This window comes from Rhinolophus sinicus, linkage group LG02, assembly GCF_036562045.2.
Source record: "Rhinolophus sinicus isolate RSC01 linkage group LG02, ASM3656204v1, whole genome shotgun sequence".
In the NCBI taxonomy this organism is placed as follows: Eukaryota; Metazoa; Chordata; class Mammalia; order Chiroptera; family Rhinolophidae; genus Rhinolophus; species Rhinolophus sinicus.
This window is the reverse complement of record NC_133752.1, coordinates 159670879-159690375: the sequence shown is the minus strand read 5'-3', so window position 1 is coordinate 159690375 and position 19497 is coordinate 159670879. Positions and strand designations below refer to the sequence as shown.

The 19497-nt window shown below is 39.3% G+C and overlaps 1 protein-coding gene across 8 annotated transcripts in view; it reads left to right on the top strand.

Annotated features, from left to right (window-relative positions):
- BICD1 (BICD cargo adaptor 1) overlaps positions 1 to 19497 on the top strand; it is a 236874-nt gene that overhangs the window by 41936 nt on the left and 175441 nt on the right. For 3 of the 8 annotated variants that reach the window (XM_019736779.2, XM_019736747.2, XM_019736769.2), the window contains exon 1: positions 17744 to 18831. In XM_019736779.2, the coding sequence (XP_019592338.2) occupies positions 18619 to 18831 (213 nt within the window). In that variant the 5' untranslated portion in view covers positions 17744 to 18618. Of the gene's footprint in view, positions 1 to 14086; positions 14253 to 17740; positions 18832 to 19497 lie in introns of those variants that run through there. The other 5 variants (XM_019736733.2, XM_074325845.1, XM_074325844.1 and 2 more) reach the window with 4 other exon arrangements.

Genomic DNA, 19497 nt, shown 5'->3' with positions numbered 1-19497 from the left:
TATAGATTGTATCTGTACTACCTGTATTCTGTTATACCGTATTTCCTCGAAAATAAGACCTAGCCGGACCATCAGCTCTAACACGACTTTTGGAGCAAAAATTAATATAAGACCCGGTATTATATTATACCTGGTATTATATTATACCTGGTATTATATTATATTACATTATTTTATATTATACCTGGTCTTATATTATATTAAAATAAGACCAGGTCTCATATTAATTTTTGCTCCAAAAGATGCATTAGAGCTGATGGTCCGACTAGGTCTTATTTTTGGGGAAACATGGTACGGTGTTGTGTTTAAAAGTTGTGTAATAAGTGTGGGGGAAAAGTAACAGGCTTAAATGCTTGCCTATACTAGAGGGCCTGGTTGAATGTAAAATAAATGGGGATTATTTTAATGGGCAGGCCTAGGGCTAAAGTTGGATACATCTCTTGGCTGGCTGATACCTGGCTCTTGCAGGCACAGCAGGGATATGATTTTGTCATATGCAAAGCCCTTGAATAAACCAGTTTCCATGGCTTGAATTTGTACCACCTTTTCTACTGACACACAAAGAACCAAGCCAATGGATGCTGGGACACCTTATGTGTATACCAGTGGAAAGAGAGATATTTGCACATTTACTTCCTGCTTTGTATCTTAAATCTGCTCCTCATGGAGGAGTTGGAGGATGTTGCAAAGACACAAATAGAAGGAAATATGAAAATGGTAGAAAGAACCCAACATAGGCATGTGAAGCAGGATTGAGCATATAAAACCATTAGTCTGGCTCCCTGAGATGTAGATGCCAAACTGTGATTCAACAGGAGGTATTTTACTAGGGGAAACGATCATGGAAAAGGAAATATGGAGGGAGCTGAAGCAGACTGAGAGAGTGATCAGAAACAACAGATTAATGCAATACTGACCCAGAGGGAAGGAGAGGGAGAGAGAAGTTTTGAGGGAAGCATCTTAGACAGTCTGCAGCTCAAGTATGGTTCAGAAGCAAAACCTTTGAGGAGTCCTTGAGCTAAAAATAACAATAATCTTTTAATATCACCCAATACCCATAGTCAAATTTCTAATAGAAAGTCTTTATTCAAGTTTATCCAAGTGTCTGAAAATATCTTTATTTATTGGTTTGTTTGAATTAGGGTACAAAAGAAATGTCCACTTACCACATTTGTTTTTTTGTTTCTTAAAAATGTTTTAAAACTTTTGGGGGAAATAAGAAATTAAGACCCAAGGAAAGATGCCCATTCATAAATATAGAATCAGCTAAGTTTATCATTGATCAAAAGTATTTTTTTCATGCATTCAAGTTGACCACAGGTGGTTACAAACCTATGGGGGATTTTCATCTCTGTTTATCTGTGATTAAAGCTACAGTGGTTATACATCATCCTACTGTTGGGGAACAGTCAGTAGTTACTCAATTTACATTGTTACATTATTCCTTTGATGTCCTCTTTTATGATTCTTTATCAATGCTTCCTATAGTCGCTCTTGATACTGCGTCTGCTTGACAGTAAATATGGTCAGTCACATTCGACATTCCTCGGTAAGGTTAGATTACACTCAGTTTCCCACAGACTCCTGTAATCTATCATAGCCCACCACCTTTTTAAAAATGCTATTGACTTGATTTAAAGCCAGGTCAATTGCCCTGTAGAATGTCCTCAATTCTGGGTTTGACTGAATATTCCTCCTTAACGTTTTCCTCTATCCTCCACATCTCCTGTAGGCTTCAGGCTTGATTAGATTCATGTTCAAGGGTTTTGTTTTGTTTTGTTTTTGAAAAACTATTTCATAGGTGGTGCTGTGTGTTTCATATTGCATTATATTCAAAAGCAAGTAATATCTAATTGTTTCACTTTTAGTGGATGCTAACTAAGATTGATCAGTGAGTTCAAGTGGTGGCAACCTGATCCCTCTATTATTACATGAAGTTCTCCATTAATCTTTTACCTAATGGTCTTATCATCCATTGATAACCATTGTTTGAGTTGATGCCTTAGGAATCGCAAAATGTTGATTTTCTAATTCTAATGTAAAACTATTATCTAGTAGAGCCATTTGATTTCTAGGGAATACTGGAAAGGCAATATAAATTATTTGTTCTTTCCCTTTAATTATCAATTTTTGGAGTAATGAGGTGGTATCCAGCCACCTTTAATTGTGTCCATAAAAAGTCTTATTTGTTTCCTTTTTCTCCTTTAAAAATAATTAGGACTCTTTATATTTTAAATTCATTTTAATCAGGTAGAATCATAATTCTATTAAATGATCAAATCATCTCATCTTTGACCAATGGGAGCCTCTTCAAGCTGGCTCACTTTTTGTGTGTGTGTGTTTTGATGTGTCCCAGTTATCAGCCTTTGATAGCATCTTTGCTTTCTGGTACAACAATCTGTTCCAAGCACATCTTGTACATTTTTTTGGCCCAGACATGGATCAGGCTTTATGCCTTTTAGTGAGCATGCATTTAATTTTAGGAATTCAATGAGTGTATGGTAGTGTTTCATTGTGGTTTTTAATTTGCATTTCACTGATGACTAATGATTTTGAGCATCTTTTCATTTGCTGATTGGCTATTTATATATCTTCTTGGTGAACGTGTCTGTTCAAATCTTCACCCATTTAAAAAATAATGGGTTATTTTTTTTTCAAATATTAAGTTGTAACGGTTTCTTTTTTTTAATGTATATACTGAATTTTGACAGAATTTGACAGACATATGTATTGTGACTATTTCTCTCAGTCTGTGGCTTGCCATTTAATTTCCTTAATTATGTTTTTCTCAGACCAGAAGTTTTATGTTTTCATGAAGTTCAATTATATCAATTATTTCTTTTATGGTTTCTGCTTTTTTATGTGCTAAGATATCTTTCACTACCTCAAGATTGTAAATATTTTTTCCCTATGCTTTCTAGAAACACTATGTTTTTCTTATCTTTTATTTTTATCTTTAGGTTTTATTATCTTTAGGTCTATGATCCATTTAGAATTAATTAATTTTTGTGTATAGTGTGAGGTAAGGATTAAGGTTCATTTTTCTCCCTGCATGGATATGCTGTGGTCCCTGCACCATTTGTTGAAAAGACTGTTCTTCCCTCATTGAATTACCTTGGCATCATTTTGGAAAATCAATTGATCACATATACATAGGTCTATCTCTAGACTCTCTATTCTGTTCCCTTATGCTAATATAAAAGTGTCTTGATTACTCTTGGTTTATGGTAAGTCTTGACATCAAGTAGTATAAGTCTTTGAACCTTTCCTTTTTCAAAAGTTTTACATTCTTTAAATTCCCATATTAGTTGTAGCTTGTCAATATCTACAAAAGAGACTCTTGGAATTTTGATTGGAATTGCATTGAATCTATAGGTCAACTTGGGGAGCATTGATATTTTAACAATACTGATTGTTCTAATCTATAAACATGGTGTATCTTCCCATTTATTTAGATCTTCTTTAGTTACTCTGAGAAATGTTTTGTAGTTTTCAGTGTATGGGTCTCATACACATTTTGTTAAATTTTTTTCTAAGTATTTCATGTTTTGGATGTTACTGTAAACGGTATTTTAAATTTCAATTTCCAGTTGTTTGTTGCTAATATACAGAAATCATATTAAGTTTTATATAATAAATAGGCTTATATCCTGTGACTTTGCCAAACTTACTTACTAGCTTTAGTTGATTTTTTGTAGATGAGGAATGATACTTGAAGACTGCAAGCTAGATTTTATGGATGTTTAATGCTACTGGGTTGTCATTTTATTTTTTTTTTACATTTTATTTTTTATTTTTCAATTATAGTTGACATTCAATATTATTTTATATTAGTTTCAGGTGTACAGAATAGTGGTTAGACATTCATATAATTTATGAAGTGATCCCCCAATAAGTCTAATATGCACCTGGCACCATATATACATAGTTATTACAATATATTGACTATTGACTATATATCCTGTGCTTTACTTTACATCCCCATGACTGTTTTGTAACTACCAATTTGTACTTCTTAATCCCTTCACCTTTTCACCCAGCTCCCCAACCCACCTCCTGTCTAGCAACCATCAGTTTGTTCTCTGTATCTATAACTCTGTTTCTGTTTTATTTGTTCATTTATTTTGTTTTTCAGATTTCACATACGAGTGAAATCATATGGTATTTGCTTTTCTCTATCTGACCTATTTCACTTACTATAATATCCTCTAGGTTCATCCATGTTGTTGCAAATGGTAAGATTTCATTCTTTTTTATGGCAAAGTAACACTCCATTGTGTAAATGTACCACATTTTTTATCCATTCGTCTATTGATGGACAATTAAGTCGCTGCCATATCTTGGCTAAAATAAATAATGCTGCAATAAACATAGCAGTGCATATATCTTTTCGAATTAGTCTTTTGGATTACTTCAGATAAATACCCAGAAGTGAAATTGCTGGGTCATAACGTAGTTCTATTTTTAACTTTTTTTAGGAACTTGCATATTGTTTTCTATGGTGGCTGCACCAGTCTGCAATCCCACCAACAATGCATGAGGGTTCCCTTTTCTCCATAGTTCTAATATCACTTGTTGTTTGTTGATTTATTGATGATAGCCATTCTGATAGGAGCCAGGTGGTATCTCATGGCGGTTTTGATTTGCATTTCTCTTAATTAGTGACATTAAGCATCTTTTCATATGTCTGGTGGCCATCTGTATGTCCTCTTTGGAGAAATGTCTTTTCAAGTCCTCTGCCCATTTTTTAATTGGGTTGTTTGGGGCTTTTTTTGGTATTAAGTTGTATGTGTTCTTTATAAATTTTGGATCTTAACTAACCCTTTATTGGATATATCATTGGTGAATACGTCCTTCCAATCAGCAAGTTATCTTTTTGTTTTGTTGGTGGTTTCCTTTGCTGTGCAAAATCGTTTTAGTTTGATGTAGTCCGATTTACTTACATTTTCTTTTGTTTCCCTTGGGTTGTCATTATTTCTAGGGCTTTTCATTGGGTAATACTAGGAAGAAATGAGCATACATTGATATTTTCAATTCAAGTTTTAGATTATTGTGTTCTACATAAAAACCTTTGATTTAACTTACTTGTATCTCTTTTCTCATGTTGAAAACTCTGGTTCCTAACATCATGAGCATAAATACTGATTTTAGTCTATAACATACATATATTTGGATCAATATCTTACTATCATCACTAACAGTAAGAATACTGAATGAAGTTCAAGATTTTGTTTCACAGTTCTTTTTATCCTTCAAATATATTCCACTGAATTCATTGGTTCATTCTGCAAATATAAACACATGTTTTTTGTTTTTTACTTGTATCTTTGTTATATGCTACTAGAAGTAGAAATCTTGGGCCAAAAGAAAAATGCATTTGTAACTTTGTTGGATACTGATAAAGTCCCCCTTACAAAGCTTGAACTATTTTATCATTTATTTATTTATTTATTTATTTATTTATTTATTTATTTATTTTAAGGAGGGTGCAGCTCACAGTGGCCCATGTGGGGATCGAACTGGCAAGCTTGGTGTCATTGGCACCACACTTTAACCAATTGAGCTAACTGGCCACTTCAAGCTTGAACTATTTTCTGTGTCCATCAGAAATGTATGAAAGAACCTAGTTTTCTCACAACCTTGCTAATAGAATATAATGTCAAAGTTTGGAGTTCTGCCAACAGATAGGTGATGAATGGTATTTCAATATGATTTTAATTTATATTTTACACTGTATTTTTTTCTGGAATATTGCTAATGCTACTAAGTTTGCCTTTTAATAGATACTGCTGATCCTTGAAAATGGAAATAGATTTTATTACATGGATTTGACATTAATTATATTCTGTGTTGAATTCTTGATGAATTATAATCAATTACATCTGCATTGCATATTAATTAATGTAAATTCAGAGACTGGCTGTCTATATCATGGGTTAGCTAAACCCTTACTTCCTTTCTTCCTTCTTGTGTCATGTCATCTGTGGCTATTTTACCGGTAATTAAGGCTTTTCTCACTAGCTGACTAGGCAGTCAATAAAAAACATAATGAAAACAACTAAATCAGTCATTCAGCATTATAATTAGTTAGTTAAGTTTCTCCCTGGCTTGTTGATTTTAATCATGCATGTTAATTCTCTACCACCTTGGAAAACTGAGTATTACTTGAAAGTTACATGTGCCCTGATAACATATACTTTAACAGACACTCTGGTGAATGGAATGAGAAAGTGGTGATTTGAGTGAGTGACTTTGCATTTCTGAACTGTTTTTCATACTTCTGTTCATATTTGTAATTGAGATTATTGGGTTAGTAATGCAAACAATCACGGGCAGGAAAGTGTTTTCAGGCACATGGCAGAGAATTTGGACAAAGAAAAAAGCCCTGATCACAGCTGTTAGAAGTGTAGGCATCTGCATAACAGTTTTATTATCAATGACATATATCACGAGCGCTCTTGTTCTTGATGTATACTGATCATCAGTTGACCAGATAATGCCCACTGTTTGCCAGAGGAACATCAGACTATGAAAACCTCACTAGTAAGATGCAAAGGTTGGGGGCAGGTGGTATGTGTAGGGTGCTCCAGTTGACTTTCCCTGCACTAAACTAAGTGTAGCCCTAGCTGTCGTGCAGCCCTGTGTGAAAGCATGGGAACGTGCTCTGAGAGGCTGGGGCACTGATTTCCTAAAGCTGCCATGGTCTGAGTGTTAGTGGTTATTGTCTCTTCAGAAGTCTCCTGCAGAGTCTCCTGATTAAAACTTTTCCTTTATACTCTTAGGTCCTTGAAGACAGGATCATGTCTTGCACACCTTTAATCCCTACATGGGACTCATATTTCCTCTCAGATCAGAGGATGCTGAAGCCTTGATAAGCTGTGGCCTTGGCCAGTGGTTATTTTGTCTCCCACAATTGTTCAGGGGAAACCAGTTAATTCCAGGCGGGCAGGTGCCACATCTGTTTTGCCTACGATTGTACAAAGTGTGATCAAACAATACGATGAATGTTTAAATTAAAAATATATATATATATTACAGTAAAAGTCACATTGCCATTAATCCCCCTCAAAATACTCACCCTCACTTTGAACGCACTTATTCCATTGTTCTTGCCACTTTCTGAAGCAGTTCTGGAAGTCCTCTTTCATGAGTGTCTTTAGTTGCGCTGTTGTAACTGCCTCCATATCCTGAATCATTTTGACTTTGGGGAAGAGCCAGAAGTTACACGGTGCCAGATCTGGTGAATAAGGTGGATGAGAACACACCATAATGTTTTTATTTGACAGAAATTGCTGTATACCATCTCTCTATCGGGTCACTGTTCGATTCCTAGCCCGTCTCAAAGCCAGGACTGTGTTTGCTTAGGAGAAAGGCTCCTCTCCTTGACACTGCACAAGAACTTCCAGGGGATAAGTAGCAGAAAGAGAGACTGATTTAACTGCTTCAATTCACTCTTAGTCTACTTTTTTGAAACAGGAGTGTTTTGCTTTCTCTTTCTAAACATCTAACATGATATTTTTGAAAATTAAAGTGTTCCTATGATTGTTTTTCCTTGGCTAATAATTTATTTAAAGTAGATACAAGACCTAGTTCTGGCAAATGAGTTGGAAGTAGAGCTGACCTGGAAGGGGTTCTTTTTCTGAAAAACAAGACAAAGCACAAAGGGAAAGCTCTTGTCTCCTCCCTCTTTTTATTGGCTTGAATTGGGGGAATGCAGGAGCAGCAGAAGCAGCCCTCCTGAACCTTGAGATGACAAGCTTGAGGACAGAAGTCAGCACGCCAAGCACAGCAGGGTGGGAAGAGAGCTGAGTCCCTGATGGCATATTTTGCAGATGAACTGATCTCAGGAACAACCTCCTTCTGGGCTCGTTTTGTGAGAAAAATCTATCTATTATTTGTTTAAACCTCAATTTGTGTTTTCTTTTACTTGCAGAAGCATGAATTTCTAATTTGTAGTTAATTTTATCCCTTTAGCACATCAGTCTGGTCTTATTTCTGTTGTGGCTGCTCACTCTCAGGTTGTGACAGAATTCACGAGGCAGGTAGAAACAGAGAAGGAAGATTTATTAAAGTAAGAGAAAAGTCAGCTGGGCAGAGTCTACTGGAAACTACTGCAAACTACTGCATCTGGACTCAAGTTTTATATTGTCTAACCAGGATGTAAATTGATTCAGCCTGTAGTGGAATTTTCTATTGAGTTTGGCTTTTTCCTTTGGGGTGGGGGAAGCAGTTAAACTGGTTATGGCAACCTTTGCATATGTTATGTAGATTTAAGTTGGAGCCAGGAGTGGATCCCATACAGATGCAAAACCTCTCCCAAGTCACACGGTCAGCACTGGGCTGAAGTAAATAGAAACATTGGAACTGGTCTGCATAGTAAATGTATAGGAAGCAGAATAAAGAAAAGAAAGCTTTCAAAAAGTCCCAAGCTAAATTACACTTGTTAATTCGAAATATACCAAAGATCCAAACCTCAAAATAGAAGATTTAGTGCCACCATTACAATCCGCTGTCTCATGAATTTCCAGGTGTTATCTCATCTAACACTGCACCCTTACATTCACAAATTTGTGGTCCAGCCCTTTCTTGCCATTTTATTTTTCCTTTTGTCCCAGCTTTGAGCTGTATATTTTCCCCTGCCCACCACTGGATGTGCACCTGCACTTTTCTCTAAATGGTTGGGTAATTTACTCTGACAGAAACATTATATTTTTAAATGTGGGAAAGAATGCTGTATGGAGGACCTACTATGTGCTATATGTCAGCCCCTCCCCACAATGTGTCAGCCCCCCCACCACACACACACACACACACACACACACAGACCAGGTATGTTATATACCTTACTTCCCTGACTCTTCACTGCAGCCCAATGTGGTAGATATTAACCTCTTCCCCCGCACTTTTTACAGCACAAGAAACTTAACCACAGGTTAGGGAACTTGTCCGAGGCCTTTAGGCTAGCAATTGGTAGAGCCAGTTTTCACATCTAGGTCTGTTGGATCCGCAGAATATCCTGGCACTTGGTGGAGATGGGGGTGGGGTGGTCATGACAGGTATTTGTCATGGTTCTTAGTTGTAAACAAAGTAATGCACTCTACTACTTCATTTAAGTAGAAAGGGATTTATTTCAAGGTATAGGATAGCTTACAGAATTTCCCAGAATACCAGGGACCAAGTTTGAATGCTGCACAGTGTGAAGAAACACCCAACTACATCATGGACTGTCAACATAGAAACTGCTTCTCTACTTGCACACTTAATCACTGGGTGTCTGTGACTCTAGGGCTTGGTCCTTAGACCCTCTGCCACAGCAGCCCTGGAAGAATCAAATGCCTCGGCCACAAGTGCCAATCGGTCCCAGTGCAGCTGCCTCCTCACAGGGTCATATCTGTAACTATGGCCACAAGGGCGTCCTTAGTTTTCTAGCACATAGAGTGCAGGATGGCAAGTTAGACGTGCTTGGCACTGGCACTGAATAGGAGGATCTGCCATAGGCTTTCTTAAAGAAAGATCTTTCTTTACAGGAGACTTATTTACTTGGTTACTGCCACAAGTCAGAGCAAATGGATTGCAATTCAGCGGCATCTCGGGAAAAACTAGTAGTGTTAGAATGATTGAAATGGAATTACAGGAATGAGGACCATGATCAATGAATGAATGATGCCTCCCATCGGGGGAAGAGGAGGAAATAGTGGTTTCTTGCCATGGGTTAAGGAGTTATTCCTGAAATTTCTTTTAGGTAACTCCATACATAAACATTAAAATAGTCACATACTTCCTTTTTAAATAAGATGGTGATCTGCTTCAAAGAAATTAAAAACAGGTTTTAACCTGTTTTAAATGTACTTCTGGAGGAATATGGCCAAATTAAGCCTTCCTTCTGCTCCTACATAAGTATATGCAAAGGCAGTCTGTGGGACATCCCTTCTATGTCGCTGTGATCTTGTATGAGATGTTGAATGAAAGGCCTTCTAGCTGGTTAGAAGTCTTGTTGAACTGAAATGGTGGGAGAATGCTTTCTAACTGCTCCCACTCTCAACACCTTAGTAATGGGCACATTTTACCACCTTAAGAAAAACACCTGTAAATGTCTTCATTGATTACTCTTTGCTAAACTGTTTTTTTTTGTTTTGTTTTTTAAATCTACTTCCTTAGGTTTTTTGTTTTTTTTTTAAAACTTAGACGTTTATCATTTATATCCCTCACACTGTGTGAACCCCCCTCCCCCCTCCCCCATCCCCCCCGTACGTTCCCAAAACCTCTCACCTTCCCCTTATCCCCACCCCCCTGCCCCTCTAGCAAGCCCCTGTTTTTCCTCCATGTTTCCAAAACTGTCTCTGATTAGTTCATTCACTTATTCTTTTCTTTAGATTCCGCATATAAGTGAGATCATATGGTATTTGTCTTTCTCTTTCTGACTTATTTCACTTAACATAATGTTCTCTAGGTCCATCCATGTTGTTGCAAATGGTAAGATTTATTTCTTCTTTATGGCTGCATAATACTCCATTGTATAAATGTACCATAGTTTCTTAATCCAGTCATCTACTGATGGGCATTTCGGTTGTTTCCATGTCTTGGCTATTGTGTATAGTGCTGCAATAAACATAGGAGTGCATAAAGATTTTTGAATTGGAGTTTTGGATTTCTCCGGATAGATACCTAGGAGTGGGATTGCTGGATCATAAGGTAGTTCCATTTTCAGATTTTTGAGATACCTCCAAACTGTTTTCCATAGTGGCTGCACCAATCTGCATTCCCACCAACAGTGCACCAGCGTTCCCTTTTCTCCGCATCCACGCCAGCACTTGTTTAAACTGTTTGTTTTTGTTGTTGTTGTTGTTTTTTTCCTTTCAAGGGTGGTGTTCATTCGTTTAGTACCACCATCTAGCTGACAGGTTATCCTATAGTCTGTTAAGGACATTGACAAGTGATAAGGATATTGCTTTTCTTGAAGGATTCCGGGGGGGAGGGGCTTTTCACACCCCCTCACAAAGCGCTGACAGAAAATGTCAGTCCACTGGCAAGGCATCTCCAAGTGGCAGCTTGAACATTTCCTGCTGCTGCCAGAAACCAGATACCATACAGTGAAGCTCTTCTTTGCATTCAGCACCTCCCCTGTTCATTCATTTTCAGAGCCTGTTTTTCCTTTGACAACACTTCTCAGAGAGAACTGTGACAAGTGTATAAATGAACTGTCTATTCCTACTTTGCTGTACAACAACATGTCTACTGTCTTAAATCCGCAAACATAGCAGCTTCTAGTTCATTTTCTTGATGTATTCATTATGGTAGCTATGCTGGAGGTTATAAGTCAAATATTTTGTTAGTGAATAGCTCAAAAGATAAAGCATGTCTCTCTGCAGGATTGCCTACCTTTCATAAAGTTTGCTATGAAGTTACTTTTAAATGAATCATGCTTTGTTACAATTGACTTCCTCTTACAAAGGAGGAATTTCATGCTTATAAAAACGAGTGTCAATGTGTAAGTAAATACACTCAGCAGAATACAGCAAATTAAGAAAAAATGCTTTTAAAGGAAAAGGGAACATCAGTAATAACAATTTCAGCACATCAGATTCAGTGTTTGTTGGAGTAAAATCATGTTATTTGAACATTAATCCTCTTGGGTTATTAGGCCTAGTTACTAGGTAGCCCTTTAAATATCTCAGGTCTATTGCTCTTAGCCATTTGCTGCAAAGGGGGTTGTGTTTTGCCGTTTACTCATCAGTTTAGTTTATTTTATTAAAGAGCTATTTGTGCAGTATGTCTCACTGCTTTCAGCATATCTGATAGATAAAATGCTCAATTGGTGTCTTTCATATGAGTTTTATACTATTGTTGGTGAGCCTGGGACTCAATCTTATCTCCAGAACCAGGCCGACTGCCTGGGCCATAATACATTATCAGTGCCTAAATGAGTTAACCTCAACCCCTGCGTGCGGTGAAAATAATCACTTCCCTATTTTTTTTTAAATTTCTATAAATTTGTATGTCAGCATAGGAGTTGTTATTTAAATGGCATAATATCTAGTAATTAACATTAAAAGATGAGGTAAAAGTGAGGAAAAAGAAGAAAGTAGATCACTGAGAAGAAAGTTGTAGAAGGTTGGATAACAAGAATGTTTGCTTGAACAGTTACTAGTTAAAGAGTGGTTTAGACTAGAGTAGGGGTTGGCAAACAGATAGTTGGCAAAATCTGGCCCAATGGCCTGTTTCTGTATAGCCCATGAACCAAGAGTGGTTTTTATATTTTTAAATGGTTGGGAAAAAAAACAGAAGTCTATTTTGTGATATGTGAAAAATTATAAGAAATTCAAATGTCACTGTCCATAAATACAATCTTATTGGAACAGAGCTGCTCCATTTGTTAAGTATTGTCTGTGGTTGCTTTCACACTACAATGGCTAAGTTGAGTAGTCGTGACTATCGTATAGCTGCCTGCCAAAGCTACAATGTTTACTAACTGGCTCTTCCAACGAAAGGTTGTCGAACCCTGGACTAGACTTCTGAGGTTAAATTTTGATACCTTTCTCTTCCTTGCTTCTCCTTTCCTACACACATCTTTGGAAGCCCCGATCTGAGGTCAGAGGTGGCATCGGGTTAAAGTGACGGTCTGCTTGCTACCTGAGTCTGAAGTAGAAGAGGCCCAGGAAGAGCAGAGAACTTTATAGAAGACAAACCAGGGTTTAGATTCTGGCTCTGCTGGTTAAACATGTACATCTTTACTTAATGAGCATCAGTTTTATCATCTGTAAAATAGGGATAATACTTCAGAGATACATAGTATGTAGTCAAAAACAATTTGAGTATGTACAGTACCTGGTATATACTATTTTCTCAACAAATACTAACTTCCTTTACAATTCCCTAATAAGCAATGCTCTATGCCTATGGTTGTTTGCCTAAATTCGTAGAGATGATTTGGGGACAAAGAACTCTTTGCATGGAATAGTTATTTTCTCTGGGTCCTCTGTGATGGGATGATTTAAAGTGAACTTCCCTGACTTAAGTGGAATTCCTTTCAAGACTTTCACCCTGGGGTCTGAGGAGCTCTGCGTTGCACAAGTAACAGTGGCTGATGCACAGAATCTGTGCTTATATGTGACTTTTCATTGTTTCATTGAAGTTTACAACTTTGTTTTCATTTCCATTTAGTGTTCTCTCTTTTTCTTATATAAACCATGTATGTCTAGATTTACCCTTAAAATGAATCTCCTTATTTTATTGTATTTCTTTTTTTGTGGAGATCCCTAGCACCTCATATATTCTGCAGCCCACAGATCAAGAAATAATTTCAACTTTTAAGTCTTACTATTTAAGAAACGCATTTTGTAAGGCTATAGCTGCTATAGATAATGATTCGCTTATGTATCTGGGCAAAGTAAATTGAAAACCTGAAAAGGATTCACTATTTTAGATGCCAGTAAGAATATTCATAATTCATGGGAAGAGGTCAAAATATCAACATTAAAGGGAATTTAGAAGAAGTTGATTTCAACCCGCAGTATTGACTTTGAGAGGTTTAAGACTTCAATGGAGGAAGTAACTGCAGATGAGGTGGAAATAGCAAGAGGACTAGAATTAGAAGTGGAGCCTGAGGATGTGACTGAAATGCTATAATCTCATGAAAAAAAAAAGAAAAAACTTTAATGGAAGAGGAGTTGCTTCTTACAGATGAGCCAAAAAATGGTTTCTTGAGGTGAAATCTACTCCTGGTGAAGATGCTGTGAAGCTTGTTGAAATGACAACAAAGGATTTAGAACATTACATATAATTAGTTAATAAAGCAGCAGCAGGGTTGAGAGGATTGACTCCAATTTTGAAAGAAATTCTACTCTGTATAAAATGCTATCAAATAGCATCGTATGTGACAGAGAAACTGTTCATGAAAGATTCGATCAATGCGACAAACTTCATTGTTGTCTTAGTTTAAGAAATTGCCACAGCCGCCCCTCCTTCAGCAGCATCAACATTAAGGCAAGACCCTCTACCAACAAAAAAATTACAACTCACTGATGGCTCAGATGATGGTTAGAATTTTTTAGCAATAAAGTATTTTTTTTAAATTGTGTTTTTCCAGAACCCATCAGCTCCAAGCAAGACAAGTAGTTGTTTCAATCTAGCTGTGGACAGCGCAGCTCACAGTGGCCCATGAGGGGATCGAACCGGCAACCTTGCCATTAAGAGCACCACATTCTAACCAACTGAGCCAACTGGCCACCCCAATAAAGTATTTTTTAATTAAGGTATGTACATTGCTTTTTTAAGACATAATGCTATTACACACTTAATAGACTACAGTGTGGTTAAACCTAACTTTTATATGCACTGGGAAACTAAAAAAATTGTGTGACTCACTTTATTGCAATATTTGCTTTATTGCAATGGTCTGGAACTGAATGCACAATATCTCTGAGGTATGCTTATATATAAATCAGTTTTGCAAAAATCTATCTGTGACCATAAAATCTTTCCTTTCCATCATCCAAGCTGTTTGGTAGTACCCTTCCATAGTGACTCTAGCTCAGCTCTGTGATTTGCTTTGTCCAATAAAACAGTAGGTTTGGTTAGCCATCAAATCAAGGGACAGGAAGAAGAAAATAAGTTTTGTTTTGATTTGATTTGTTTGGGGGGTAGGAGTATGGTGAGGTGGCATAAAGACAAGGTGGGGAAAACAGGTTGGGGAGAAGGATTTCCACAGGGGCCTCAGAAAACTAGAAGCTGATCCCTGGAGTTGCCCAAGAAGACAGGGTGTCCAGGACGAGGAGATTTCTGTGCCCAGGAGAGGTTTGGGAACTGAACCTTCCTTCCCTATCAGATATACTGCACATGAATAGCAACATGCCCATGACCAGTGTCCCAGGTTCTACACCTGTTTCTTCTCATAGAGATATAGGGAGGGCCTTGTTCCTTCCTGAACTTGCATTAAACTGTTGATTGCCCCACTACAAGACTTTGCTAGATCCCTTATTCATGATCTTATATGAGCATCCTCTGTAACCATGCCCTAGGACACCAGTGTGGGGATGGGGGGAGCTCCTGATTTAGTTAGTTGGGCTATTTACAGATTTTTCTAATGCATGCCGAGAAGCTGAACAGAAGTATCTTGACTCTTCTGGTTCTTGTGTAGTGTGAAATTCATTTGCCTTGGGAAATTTTTAACTCAGTGAATGTTTGCATTTTGAAAGACCATATACTTTTTACAATTTAGATATAATTGACATGTAACATTATATTAGTTTCAGGTGTATAACACCTAAATTCCTTATTCTAACTTGCTTAAATCTTACCCTGTTTTTCTTCAAAAACGCAAAAACTGAATATATATGCTGCTTCCGATGTGGCAAATATTATTCTATTCACAACAATCTCATTAGTAGTTATATCATTACCCCCTCTTTCAGAATGAGGCCATGGAAGCACACACAGCCAGGAAAGGGCAAAGTTGGAAGCGGACTCTTAACTACCATGCTGTATCCCACTGTCAATGTTATAATTTGGAATTAGTATATTAACTTATCTTTTTGTTGTTGCTTGGGTTTTTTGGGTCTGTTTTGTTAGTTTGTCCCTCCCATAATAAAAGCTCCATGAGATCAGGGACCATTGACCATTGACATCACATTGGTCATTGATTTCACAGTGCCTACTATTGTACTGAGGACATAATGGGTACTTAATAAACATCTGTTTAATAATTGAATGAATGACTGAGAGCAAGAGAATGCAGTATTTATGCTGACAAAGTTGGTTTGGTGAGAGGTTGGTTTGAGGTACTAAGTCACAAAATACAATTTTTCCTAAATATTTGTAAGTGAGAAAGTTCCATAAGCAATTGGAGGCTGTTAGGATAAAGAAATATGAGAAAACCCTACTTCCAAGAATGGTTTAAGAAATAATTTTCTAGATACTTGTCATTGATACATCTATATCTATGTCTATCTCTATCCAAATCTATTCTTATTTATCTGTATTTACACCTACACTGACATTTCTATCTCTATATCTTACATATACATGATGTGTATGACATATACATGAGAGAGAGAAATGTAACTATACAGTACTACAAGAGTATGGTGTATAGTATAAGGAAATAAGTTTAATTTTTTCAAGTTAAATACCAACATAGAAAGGATCAAAGTTGTAATAAGCAAAATCTTATTAGGATAGTGTACATGTCTGAATGAAGTCAGACTGAATACATTCACAAAAATGTGTCAATCAGAAAATGGTACAGGATAGAGCATAGGAAATGGGCAGCAATGGAACTTAGAAAAAGGGAAGTCACAGAGGCAAACTCCCTTCTTCATTCTACCCACAGGAAAGGGAGACGCAGGCAATCTACTCCAAGTGTCATGATCCCTTTAAAAAGGCTATGCTTACACTTTGTGGAGGGACGCCCGCCAGGGGCAGACTGGGAGGAAGGCAGTTTTAGCTAGTTGCAATGACAGGTTTCTTTTCTTTTCTCTTCAGCAGTTCATGATCATTCACCACTGTGATAGAGGATACATGCTACAGGAGCACACGTGTGGCTTCCCAGCTGCAGTGCGTAGGTGCAATGATGTGGTCTTTATCATCCCCCCTTCTCTGCCAGGTTAGAGTTCATGGTGGTCACAAGTTTCAAGTGTTTGCTCCATTTATTTATTTATCTATTTATATTTATCACAGAATGTTATGTTGTAATTACAGCGTCTGGAAGGGAGCTTTCTTGTCTGTTTTGGGAGGCACTGGAAATCACACCGTCAGCAACTGTCTTTTTTTCTTTACCATGCACACAATGATGGGAGAGTTGAGTCCTGCTTTCTAACTGAGGAAGCTGTGTGTGTGTCTCTGTGTGTGTGTGTGTGTGTGTGTGTGTGTGTGTGTGTGTGTTGAACACCTGGCCACTGAGAAAAAGCTGTGTAATAAGTGCTACCCAGGAGAGAGGCAAGGAACTGGTCAGACCGTTGGTCTATTGATCCTCCAGCTTCCTAGTTACACAGAAATTGCTCTTTTTGCTCCTATTGCTGCCTTTCTTCTTAGTTGTTCTCTCTTCTCCTCTCTTCTCTAGTCTTTCTCTCGCTGACTTTGCCTTGACCTCCGTTTGTGACTTTTCATTGTCACTGTTCATACTGATTAAAGTGGTCATTTTTTTTAGCAATTAATATTTAGATGCTGGGTTTGTATTCGGAATGAGTGAAGGTGAAGCCAACATAATGATCCAGTTCAGGGCTTTGGCGTTATGATTGAATTTTGGTTTTACCACTTCAGAGTTGCCTGACTTTGGGCAAATCACTCAAGTTCCCTGTGTCTATCTTTCATCACCTGTAAATTGGGGATATTGGTTCCTACCTCAAAGAGTTGTTAGGATGGGAGAGAATGTGTGTACCATACTCAGAGGAATACTTGGCACATGGTCTCAAGATCTATTAGCTCTTACTACTTGAAACATGTTTATTGTAGGGTATTGTTGATGTCATATATTGGAAATTTCATGCAGTTTTCCTTTACTGAAGAATCCATAGAATACGTAATGGCACCTAGAGGCTTCTTTCCAGAAAGCTTGGGCTTGGTCAAGCAATCTTTAGAGAAGACTTCCCTGACGTGGCAATAAGGTTATTTGTTAAGAGTGGGAGGTGAACCAGGCCAAGCTAGAGAAAGGAGGGGAGAGAAGGGGGAGGCAAGGAGACGGGGCGGAAGAGGGAGCCTTGGGGCGCGCCTGGCAGGCTTTGGAAGCACAGCGTTTGGGTGCCGGAGGCCCGGGAAGAACGCTGAGAGCTCAGGCAGCGAGAAGGATGCTCGAGCCCCGAGCGCGTTAGTTACTATTTGCTTTTCTTTGGGAAAGGCGCCGATTCCAGACAGTTTGCAGAGCTTGGGCTCACAGCTTAGCGAGAGACCAGGGGCGCCCACGCACTGTCGCGGGCTTGGATGTCCACTCCGGCAAAGCCCTGCGAGGAACTGCGGGCGGGGCAGGGCGGAGGCTCCCTCCCCGCGCGCCCCCGGGCGCAGTTGACAGCGGCGGCGCCCAGCGCACCCGGCGGGAGGTGCCTCGGGATGTAACCGTCTGATCCTTCCTTCCTCCCCCCGCGCTGACTCCATCCGTCTCCCCGCCCCCTGCTCGGTGTCCCGGCCAGGCGTGAAGGGAGGGAGCGGGCCCGAGACTGCATCATTCCGCACCGGCTGCAGCACAGCCAGAGGGAGCAGGTGGAGCGAGCGAGTGAGACGCGAGCCGAAGCGCGAGGGGCCTGGGGGAGACCGCAGTGACGCTGCCCGGGAGACATGGCGGCCAGGCGCCTCTGAATAAGCAGAATCCCGAGCCCCTCGCCGCCTCCGGCCGCTGCAGCCCGGGCCATGCCGCACGGCTGCTGACCGCACGCAGGGGCAGGCCCAGAGGACACATGCGGCAGCAGCTGCCGCCTTGCCCCTGATCCTTTCCCCTGCATTCTCCATGTTGCATTTCACGTCAGTTTCTCGGGTAGCGTAGCTAGCTGCATTGCTCTGCTCGTTCACCCAGCCACACTTTTTCTTTTCCATTTTTACCCTTCCCTCCCCATTTCCTTGTCCCTTACCTGCCTGCTTTGCATCCATCTCCCCCACCCTGTCCCCCGCCTCCTGCCTCCATCCACCGGGGATATGGCCGCAGAAGAGGTATTGCAGACTGTGGACCATTATAAGACTGAGATAGAGAGGCTGACCAAGGAGCTCACAGAGACCACCCATGAGAAGATCCAGGCTGCCGAGTACGGGCTGGTGGTCCTGGAGGAGAAGCTGACTCTCAAACAACAGTATGACGAGCTGGAGGCTGAGTACGACAGCCTTAAACAGGAGCTGGAGCAGCTCAAAGAGGTGAGTTGTGTGCCACCTACTCCCTCCTCTGTTCTCCCCCCACGCCCCCCCCCCACGCCCACTCATCATTTATAAAGAAGTCGGAAAGGATGCGATTGCAAGGATTGTTTCTTCATCTTAGAGCCCTTTGTTGATAAGAGAAGATTGAAAGAGTCCATTGTTTTTCCCATAAGAGGAAAATTGCCCAGGAAGTGAATGTATAAGCAGGAATTTGGGATGCAATGGCTGTGGGGGAGGGAGATTCATAAGAGTCTTGAAGTCTCAGCACTCTAAGGCGACATTCTACTAGGTTGGAATGTGTAAATCAAACTTCTGAAAACTGCTGTTAGTGCAAACCCAGGTTTCAGTGACAATCCCATAATCCCCAAGGCGATAAGTAGGTTTGTGCTGAGGACCCACAATTGCAGGAGGTAGAATCTATGGCACCTCTCCTCCACCTTCTGCTGAATGTAAGCACTCTGATGAGAGAAGGTTAGAACATCCCGCCAATCCCATTTGACAAAGGCCGGGCAATCTTGATTCTCCTTGGCTTTAGTTATTCTTGTCAACTGGCTGCGGGTGAAAAACAACTCTGCTGGGTGATCTGCCTGCCTTGACATCACCTGAGTGAGGCAGGCTGGGCCTTGCACTAGTCTTATAAGGTCACCCTGACCAGGGAATAGTTAA